This window comes from Cricetulus griseus (assembly GCF_003668045.3).
Source record: "Cricetulus griseus strain 17A/GY chromosome 1 unlocalized genomic scaffold, alternate assembly CriGri-PICRH-1.0 chr1_1, whole genome shotgun sequence".
NCBI classification, from domain to species: domain Eukaryota; kingdom Metazoa; phylum Chordata; class Mammalia; order Rodentia; family Cricetidae; genus Cricetulus; species Cricetulus griseus.
Window position 1 is genome coordinate 107,077,671 of NW_023276807.1, and position 10,710 is coordinate 107,088,380.

General features: G+C 47.7%; 1 protein-coding gene across 2 annotated transcripts in view; it reads left to right on the top strand.

Moving 5' to 3' along the window:
• The window catches only part of Stx18 (syntaxin 18), a 103,081-nt gene extending 92,517 nt beyond the window's left edge, over positions 1-10,564 (top strand). For both annotated transcript variants that reach the window (XM_027387042.2, XM_035452289.1), the window contains 4 exons: positions 5,783-5,841; positions 6,944-7,013; positions 9,102-9,182; positions 9,995-10,564. In XM_027387042.2, the coding sequence (XP_027242843.1) occupies positions 5,783-5,841; positions 6,944-7,013; positions 9,102-9,182; positions 9,995-10,090 (306 nt within the window). In that variant the 3' untranslated portion in view covers positions 10,091-10,564. The remainder of the gene's footprint in view (positions 1-5,782; positions 5,842-6,943; positions 7,014-9,101; positions 9,183-9,994) is intronic.
• Positions 10,565-10,710: the final 146 nt, after the last annotated feature.

A 10,710-nucleotide genomic window follows, 5' to 3' on the forward strand; every position in this document is an offset into this window, starting at 1 on the left:
ACAGTTGTATTGCATTCCCTTCTGACAACTGATAATAACAGGAGTGTCTTAAAATCATGTCATTTATCATCAGTTTATACAAAATAATTTTGCTAGTGGAAATGATCAGTTATATTGCTGCAATTGTTGCAAATTTGCTAGAGATGATTATGTGTACTTTCCACTCTCTTCATTGAGAAAAGACACTTTTGTCAAGTGTAAGCAGAATGTAAATTTGTGTTGGACCTCACTCCTTTATGTCCCATCATTCTTCATAAAGGAGATGGTCAAAATAGGGCAGAGGTTAAGAGCACTGGATGCTCTTCCAGAGGTCCTGAGTTCAATTCCCAGCAACCACATAGTGGCTCACAACTATGATGCTCTCTTCTGGCATGCAGTCGTACATGGAGGCAGAATGGTGTATACATAATTTTTTTTAAAAATCTAAAAAAAAAAAACCACAGGCAGTGTAGAAGGTAGGCCTGAGGAAGTGGATAACTGGGTGTCTGCCATCCCATGGCACAATCCTTCTGAGAGATGGAGAACAAGGGCTCTAGGACCAGGCAGTCAGCTGTGAATACTCCTCTTCCTCTCACTAATTGTCCGAGGAAGCAAATGAGCCTTAGCGGACCTCTCACTGGTTAGAATGGATGCCCTGTAGAACTGTGGGGAGCCACTCAGCACAGCCAGGGAGGCCCTGTGCACAGTTTACAACCCCCACACCTGCCACACAACTGAAGATGATGTCAGGATGTGAGGCTCTCTCCCAAGACAGTTGGTGTCAGCTTTCATGTCCTCTGCCCCACCCAAACCATTCCCAAAAAGACTGGCATTTTAGCCACAATGCTGGTGACATACAATCAGAGTCTGCAGTGTTTCCTAGTTTGTGTTGTGTTGATGCAGGTGGGTGGGACAGAAGGATGTCATGAACTTTTGTAACAGGCTACTTAGTGTTCAGCTAATGATGTTCTTATTTGGGAGTAATTGCTGAGTGTCATGTTGTAAAGTCTTACTAACCCAAATTAAACAAAAACAACTCCTGGAAACGATGGGAAAGAATACTATATTGTTGGCTTTACATTGCAAAGTACTTTAGCAAATTGTGGTCATAGTTCATAATTAGTTTTGGAACTTTCCCTCAGGGTGAAATAATGAGTTAAGCCCTATAGTGGCAATTTAATTCATTCTTTTAGCCAAAGAAAATGGTTGCTAGGCATTGCAAAATGGCTTTGGGATGTTACTTGATATGTACAGACACTCCCCAGGTGTAAGTCATGATACAGGTGGTAGGGCCTTGAGTTAGCAGAGGTTTTATGGAAGGCTAAGAGAAATTCAGTTGTTTTCTAATGTGGACCATCAAGAAAATTGCCCCCCTTTAGAGCCCACTGTACTTTTATGTGCCTCATTCAATTTACTCAAGTAAAGTCACCTTTGAAAGATATGTGTTTGACCTCTTACTTAGATCTGTATGAAATGTGTCTGTAGCAGATGTCCCCTGAGGCAGTTCATGGAACCCGGCAGCCAGCTGGCACAGCTTTCGTACTGTGGCCCAGCATAGTTCATGCGTCAAGAACATAGGTTTTGGGGAGTCTTGAGTCCCAAGTCCTCACTTATCTTCTCTGGATGACTTGAAACAGGAGTACTTTATTTACCCTGCCATATTTTCTATGCAGGGGCCTTAAAAGTAACACTTAACAAAGAGGGTCAGATTAAAAACAGGATTTCTACAGTAAGCTATTACAAATGGACTTGTGTCTTTTAAACCAGATTAGAAGCCCTTTCACAAAGCCCAACTGGAAAATCTAGCTGACCAGTAACAGAGTAAGATGGCCAAGGGAGCTATTGCTTATTGCCCTGTGCTGTCACCATGGCTGCCCTGAGCACTTCCACCTATGTTGTTACTTAACCTCATTCAGGAAGGAGTATTGCAGGCCCCACTGTGTGGTTTGTCATAGACCCCTCTTCAGGGTCCCCTGGATCTCAAGCCCTATATCCTTAGGGTGATGCTGATAAACCAGGGGTGGTAGGGCACACCTGTAGGGCACAGCACTTGTAACGTGAAAGCAGGAAGATGCTCAAATACATAGAGTTGTAAGCCAGCATGGGATACATATGAACCTGTCTAAGAGAAGAAGGATGCTGCTGCTTGTCAGCCATTCTTCACTGTGATAAATACCAGAGATAAGCTACTCAAGCTCAGAAAGATTCACTCGAGTGCATGGTTTCAGAGGGTGCAGGCTGTGGTCAGTGGCTCCATTTGCTCTGGGCCTATTGTAAGACCGCATCAAGGCAGAAGGGCATGGTGGGAAAGAGCTGCTCCTCTTCTAGCTGCCCCAAGGACATGCCCCTAATGAACTACTACTGCCAGCTGGACCCATCCTCAGCTACATCTTTCATCATTTTGAATCAGTCACTGAATAATTCAATGACTGTGCCAAAGCCTTAATGATTCAATAACCTCTCAATGGCTGGATGTGCCAGTTGGAAAGCAACTCTTTATTCAACCATGAGCCTTTTCAGGAGAGAAGTCATAACTAAACATAGCACATTAAGTGATAAGTATCTCTCAGACTGTGGTCATGTTGCATCTCTGGGCATATAGACATCCTGCTATGGTGCTGACCACAGAGACCAGGACTTTGGTTTAGCCCTGGGCCTGGCCAAGTCCCTACTTAGGTGAGGAAGCAGCATGACTGCACAATTAGACTGACCCTAGAATGGACTATCTGTGAATTTTCCAGAGCCTGATAGAGTGAAACAGCCAAGGGCCACAGCTGCCCTGTTGAATCTGAGGTCAGACAGGAGAAAGGGACCTTTGGGCATCTCACCACTCACTTTACCTGTCTGGAATCTGTCTCCCAGAGACTACTCATGTAGACAGCATACATATTTTAATGGCCTCACTGTCAAAGTCCTTTTGTCCCCATTTTGGTGACAAAGGCCAAAGGACAGTGATTGGATTACTCACCTGCCCAAAGACATACAGCTTCAAAGGTGGAGAGCTTGGATTCCAGCTGTGACTTTACACCTCAGGGTCAGGGAAGGATAAGGCTCACAGCTGTCTACAAAGAAACTGATGGCCATTGAGAAGCCATTGACTAGCTAGGGCCACCCAACCATTTTCATGAGGCCTCACGCCTGATTTCCATATGACCAACTGCCCCTGCCACCTAACCTTTGGGGCAAGCTTGCCATTCAGAAAACCACCTTGAAACCAGTGCCAATGAACACACATGTCTGGACCCTGTTAGACTTCAGTAAGTGGTGACCTTGCACTTGCTTAAGGCAGTGGTCCTCAACCTGTGGGTTGCAACCCTTTGGAGGTTGAATAACTGTTATGATAAATCTTTCTGCCAAAAGCCTCCTGAGCCTCACCGCCATGTGTGAGCTTTACGCCAGCCGCCCGCCCAAGTTAGGCCCAAATGAATACACAGAAACTTGTATTAGGTACAGTGCTACTTGGCCAATGACTAGGATTCTCGTATGTTTGCTCCATCTTAACTATCATAAACCTATATATTTTATAAGACTTCTCTTATCGGACGCCTTATTGGCATCCCTCCTGGCCAGTGGATCGCATGCCGCTGGAGCAGGAGCAGAGGGGAAAAAGGGGGCCCTTCCTGTTCCTCCTTCGCTTAAATATGAGTCTCCTTGCTATGTCACTTCCTGCCTGGATCACCACTTCTCTACTACATTTCCCAGAATCCTCTTTGACTCCTAGTTCCGTCTAACTTGCTGTCTCATTGGCCAAACAGTATTTTATTTAACAATCAATAAGATAAACATATACAGTACATTCCCCATCAAATAACTCTTTCACAGGGGTCACCTAAGACCACAAGAAAACACGGGTATTTACATTATGATTCATAACAGTAGCAAAATTACAGTTATGAAGTATGAAATAATCTTATGGTTGGGGGTCACCACATTATGAGGAACTGTATTAAAGGTTCACAGCATTAGGAAGGTTGAGAACCACTGACTTAGGGGAAGAGAGTTTGGGGTGGGGCATTGTCTGTTTGTTTGTTTTTATTAACTCCATTTCATTTTGACATGCCCTGTAGTGGTGGCTGCTCTCCACTGAAATTCCCGACCATTGTCAGTACTCTCTTCACCCCTTACCACATGGGACGGCTTGAGGCATCTGTTTCTCTTTTCCTTATGAGGTTGGTTACTTCTGTGATGGCATACAGAACCCCTGGGCTCAGGGAAACCAGAAGCAGAAACTGTGCCTTTGCCTGGCCACTGGAGCCCATGTTATGATTTCATAAGTAACAGCTGCTAAGGCTTAGAGAAGCAATATGGCCCTGTACCTCATGTCTGGACTGGAGGAAACCAGAAACAAACACAGGCAACATTCCAGTAATAAGTCTCCTAGACTCATAGTTAATTGTGTGTAGGAACAGTTTCAAAGTAACTAAGGACAAGATTTAAAAGGGCAGGACCATATTTTATCATTAGGAGAAAAAAAAAATGCCTCCTTGGAAAATAAGCCCGTGCATACCTGAGGGAATTACTGCAGGTAAATTAGCACCTACAACTGAAATAATTACACATTCTCAGGCAATACTGGCCTCCTAAGTCACTGCTGAGTGGACAGGCAACAGCTGACACTTTCAGATTCAGAAGTAAAGATTTTATTCTCTTACATGGTCTCTTTGATGCTTAATGAAAAGACCATTAGCAGTGCTGTATCCAGCCTGCTACAGCTCAAGTGGTCCTTCTGGGAACTGCCCCCCCCCATCATCTGCCCCCTAAAGCATTGCCATCTCTCCTCTGTTCCCATTTTCTGATCTGATGGGTAGTGTTCTGATGAGCAGCAGGGCCTATGCAGGGCTCAGGGACTAAAGAAGAAAGGTGGCTCTGTCCCTTGAGAGAAGTTGGTCCCTAAACAAAGAAATGTCACCGTGAAGCTGCATGCAGAAATGCTCCAGAGAAAGTGCCCCTATCTACTCTGTGGCCAGGCCTTAACATAGTGCCTATGCTGTTGTCCCTAGCCAGTCAGAAGAGATGGGAGATGTGGCATGCACCTGTGCCCTTTGGAAATGGCAGAGGTTGTCATCACAGAGGTGGGCAGTGACTGGTTCACAGAGAACATGTACCTTAGGCTCTTAGGTCTCTTCTGCCAGGCGAGTCAAGGCCAGTGGGAAAATAGTCCACTAGTGTCATGGACAGAGAGAGCAGCTCAACACTGACAGCCATGTAGCCTGAAGGGTTATTTTCTGAGCCTTCTGCTCAGGTGCATCCAGGATCTAGACTCAACACTACAGAAAACATTTTAGGACAGACAGGTCAGTGGAGTAGTCTTGGGGCTTATTCTGAAAAAGACAACAGTACATACCTCTAGCCAGCAGGGTGGCCCTATTGCTCTCAAGATTCACAGAACTGTCCCTGTCACAGGCCAAGTAGCCTGCCAGACTCTGCTGCACAGCATTCTTCCCCACACCAAGTTCTGTCTAAAAGTGTTGCCACTAGAGATGGGTGGCAGCAGGGGGCTCCTGGCAGAAAGGGTGTCTGGAAGCTGCTGAGCCAGCTCCCTCTATCCAGCAGCTAGTATCAGCTGCTCCTGAGTTCATACATGGAAGGGGCTCTACAAGCCACCACTGCATGGCTGGTTTTGGGAAGGCTAAATTTTCTTCCTAGAGTATGATATTTTTCAGATAACCTTCTAGAAATGCCTTATGCTGGCCAATGGGACTGGGCAGTAATCCTTAGAAGCTGGGTGGAAGATCAAAGGTTTCTTATAGCCCCTTCTTGAGCTCCATTTGATGTCATTCTGAATGCATGTGTTTCTTTGCAGTTTGAACAAGAAAATCAGCGGCTCATTGGTGAAATGAACAGCTTATTTGATGAAGTGAGGTGTGTATATAGATAATGGCTTGATGACAGCTTTTCTAGACACTGGGGGCTTTTCCCATTTGCTGTGGCACTCAAGGATCCATATGTAACCGGACAGAGCTGGCTGGGCCTGTGGGAGGAGACTGGCTGTTGCAACAGGTTTATGGGTGCTGCAGCTGCAGAAAGAGCATTGCTAAAGACAGATCACCCCAAAAGTGGGACCACACCTACCAGAACAGGGCTGCCTGGTTGGAGTGGCTATAAGATATAGTAGGGACCTTGTGATGGTGCCTGCTCTAGTAGTGTCTGCTTCCAGGTACCCAGGCTCACACTCATGTGTCTGGAGCAACCAGTAAACTCACTCAAGGGCCTTTTTCCCACAGGAGAATCGCAGTGCTCTGACAGTAACAGCTGGGTCTTTGCACAGCTCTGTTCCATTCAGGATGCAGCCTGGGGACTTATTCAGGGCAGGGCTACTCCCCCTGGACAGTCCCAGGGGTTTTTTCCCAAAAATGGCTCTCCAAGACCTCTCTCTTCCCAGCCTAGCTCTCCCTGTCTTCCCCAAGACTGATACTGTTCCTTCCTGTCTCCTGCCTGCCTTTCCCATTCATGTCACCTTTCTCCTCCTGCCACTAACTTGTCACCAGCTATGATGAAGCAGTTAATTTCAGCCTCAGCCAGCTTCCACTTTCAGATCCGCACAGCCTCAGCCCACCCCAGGGTGCCCCAAGCTGCAAGAAGCAGGAAAAGGGCTCACCCCATGTTTCAAGTTGGGCAAACACTTAGTTGTTAAACCAGATGGGGTCATCACACACCAAACTGGAGCATTTTCTTGCCACAAAGAGCTGGCTTAAGAGGAAAATGTACTTTTTTGAAGATGGACTTTCCAAGTGACCATGCCTTTTGATTCTCCAGCATGCATCACGCAGTAGTAACTAGGCTATGCTGAGGACTTACTGTGCCTGCCCAGCTCCCCCAAATCCCCCGCCCCACCATGCCCCACCCCAACCCACCCCATCTGGTATGGCTGTCACCTTGATGGTTCCTTCAGGAATGTGGACCATTCCTCTTAGATTACCAGGAGCTAAAAACTAACATGTCACCGATTGGTTCTTTTTTGAAGGCAAATCGAAGGGAAAGTTGTTGAAATTTCCAGACTCCAAGAGATATTCACTGAAAAAGTCTTGCAACAGGTAAAAAGACCCAAAGGCCCAGCAGTTTTGAGTTTTGGCTTAGAACTGACTGAGAGCTCAGAAGCATCTGAGTGGTGCAGATTAGGCAGCACCATGTTTTGTTAGCCAGTCACACCGCTCTGAGGTCCCAGGTAAAGCAACCCTCTGTGATACAGCGGAGGGCTCTATATGGGGACCCAGTTTAGAGTAGAGTGGCCCCTGTGAGCTAAAGTGTCTGATGGAGGTAGAAGGGTGCAGTCCAGGGCTGGGAGATAGGTAACCCCTCCACACAATTGCTCCCCGTCTGTAGGAAGGGGTGAGACACAGGACTGCTGTGACGTTTACAGATAACCACAGGCGAGCCCTGCACAGTGTGTAATGGAGTGCTGCTTTCCATCCACAATGCTCCAGAAATTAGTCTCTCAGCCAGTTCATGCTGCCTTGGGAACACAGTCTGATGGGGTAGGACTGCTCCAGGTGACCTTAGGATTAGCACCCATGAACTGTAGAAGACTTTGGGAAAAATACTTCTCTCTGCCTCTGGGCTGTTGGCTCACCCACAAAACAAGTCCTGAACTTCACAACAGAGATGAGTCAACATGCACAAGGCAGAAGCTAATGACAGTTGGGAATTCAGGGTCATAAAAGTAAAGTACTCTTCACAGATTTCTTAAAGACCTACCTAAGCCATGTGTGTGGAGGCCCTGAAGCCTGGAAACAGACTTTGTGCAGATACCTCAGCTTGATGGTCATGTCTGCTGCATGACACAGGAGGCCAAGGCAAGCTCCTCCTGGCCTAGCAGCTTGCTTTGAGGAGAGCTCACCTTGTCTGAACACCCAGCTTGCAGGGAGATCAGGCTTCAGTCTGGATGCTCCACCCTGCATGCTGTGGCCAGTACTTCTCCTAAGCCCCATTCCTGTCAGAAGTAGAGCTGGTGAGCCCTGCCTCACTCTCCAAACCAACAAGTAGGACCACTGACCTACCTGGCCCATGGCAGGCCTTTTAGTGGGACTCTGACCAAGCCAGGTAGTGCCCTGCTGTAGTAACACCATACATGCCACTGGATTGCGTCTTCTACATACTACTCTGGTGGCATACCATGACTGGCCACATGTAGGAAAGGGAGTCACAATCTCTTAGGCTCCAGTACCCAGCCTTCTACCAAGGGAGACCAACTGCCACAGCAGTAACTGCACCAGAGGCCTGGACAAACAGTCCCACTGAAAGAAGAGAGCTGCCCCAGGAGAGGTGTTGTGCTTTAGGGGGTTGGTGTCCCTCTAGAGTCCAGCCAAGGGCCTCTTGCACTGCTGAGGCCTCAAAACCTTGTTTTTTATCAATGTTGGGAGCTGTTTGTGGCAAACCCCTCAGCTCCTGGTCCATGCGCACCCCAGTGATGTCACTGCTAAGAGCTAGGTGGATGAAGCCTGCTTTCCATTCTGCAGCAGTCTATCAGGCAGGGTTCCATAAAAGCCCACATTAGGGCATACCTTCCTGCCCCTCCGCAGGGAGATCAAAGGCAGTAACACATGGCTGATGGTGGGGTCTTCTATAGGATGGCCACGACCAGCACCCCCACTTCCAAGTTCTCTCAGCATCTGCGCAGGACATTTGCGGCCAGCAATTCATATCTTGTTTTAACTCTTACCCCTATAGCAGTGTGTTAAAATATGCTGTTTGGGTAGCTTGTGTGTTTCAAAGCCTATAACATTTTGAAGCTGGCTTCTAGACCTTATAAAGAATAAATAAAATTCTGGAAGTGAGTCCTTGGTGGAATGGCCAGTCCAGAATCAGCAGGTCATGTTTGTCCTTGTCACTTGATAAGTGACACAGGAGAAGTGATAGGTAGCAAACAGTGTAGACTCCACAGCCCAACAAGAGCCTTATCCTAGTCCTGCCACTCAGATACTGGGTGGTCTCCTATAGGCTAGTAAACATCTCTGAGCCATAAATTTTCCTTTGTGTTGAGTGATACCCACCTCTCAGGTGAGGATTCCCAGGCTATGTAGGTACAGCCTTTAGCACTTGAAACATGGCAGTAACTACTTGCAGAAGAGTATCTTCTTGGTGGAAGAGGGAATGGCTGGGTTTATGTGACACTCTTTCTACAGGAAACTGAGATTGACAGCATTCACCAGTTAGTCGTGGGGGCAACTGAAAACATCAAGGAAGGCAACGAAGACATACGAGAGGTGGGTATCTGGGGCTCTTGGGTCTGATTTGGCCCAGCACTGTTTCCCAGCAGCCTGAGTCTCACTGGTTAGGCTGTCTGAGAATACTGTGTATCACTCAGGACCAATCCTGCAGTTGTGGTCATGGGTTTACCATTAGGGCCAGCCTATGAGCATGTGTTCATAAGACCTGCTGGCTTATTTTCAGCTCATTCTCAAGAGAAAGTAGTTCCTGGCCCTGCAAGAACAGTGTGGATGGGAGGGCGTCCAGGTAGGGCCAGGACAATCTGAAGCCAAGGATAAACCACTGAGGGCAAGAGCCCATAAACTGTCTATAGAGGGCATTTGGCCCCGTGAGCCAACTGTCTCTAAAGCCCAGACCTCCAGGCTGGCCCGCTGTCACCACAGACAAGAACATCCCTGGGAAACCTGAGCCCTGGGTCAGATCTGAGTAGTCCCTGGACAGTTGAGTCCTAGGAGGTTAGGGCAGAAGAGGATGAAAGGCAAGGGCTCAGTGGGCAAAGGTGCCTGCTGCCAACCAGGACAACCTAATTTTGATCCCTGATATCCACATGGTACAAGCAGAGAATTAACTTTGCCCCCCCCACACACACACACCATGACATGCATTCCAACCTACCCACACACAGAGATAATGTAATTTTAAAAATGAAATGCAAGGCATTGTTCTCTGTCAGGTCTCCTGCATGGTGACTTCTGTTCTTACTTAAGTCACCTATCTAAGGAGAGCATGGGATTCATGGAAGATTGGGGTGCCTAGGGCTTCTGCAACCAGTCAAGAGTGATGCTGACACCTGTGCTCCTCCCACCAGGCCATCAAAAACAATGCCGGCTTCAGAGTGTGGATCCTCTTCTTCCTCGTGATGTGTTCCTTCTCCTTGCTCTTCCTTGACTGGTACGACAGCTAGCCCACCAGGGCTACACCCGTGCCCACACTGCTGCCTGACATACACCATGTGCCAGCATATGTCTCATCTGCCCTGTAGCTGTGTAAGGTCCAAGGACTGGGGAGTCGTGGCCCCCAAGCCAACATTTGGAACCTGTCAGGACCTGGAAATGCATGGATTAAAAGTGTCCTAGAGAGTTTTCAGAGGATGGGGTAGGTGGTGGGGCAGTCATGTGCTGCACCTCCAGGAGAGGCCACAAGCATGGCAGGGCTGAACAGGGCAGGGATATGGCACACCTGTTGTCCCCATTACAATGCTTGAGGCCTTGTCTCCCGCCTTCCCACACCAGTAGCTTCAGGGGAGAACATGCCTAATGTTTCTAAAGTCATTGGTTCTTACTCCTTGTGGTGTCTAATGTGTGCTGATATGTGGCCATCTTGTCATGGAAAATAGTTCACATCTGCCTTGTCAAGCTAATAAATGCAATTACAGCCACTTATTGCAGCTAGTGCATCTCCACTGAGCAGCTCTGGCTGCCACCTGGCTGGACAGGCACACTGGTGCCCTCCACTAGGCCTCTCTCATGCCCTAGGTCCCAGCATGTGAACAGCAAAGCCAGGACCCAGGGCATGTGAAGCCTG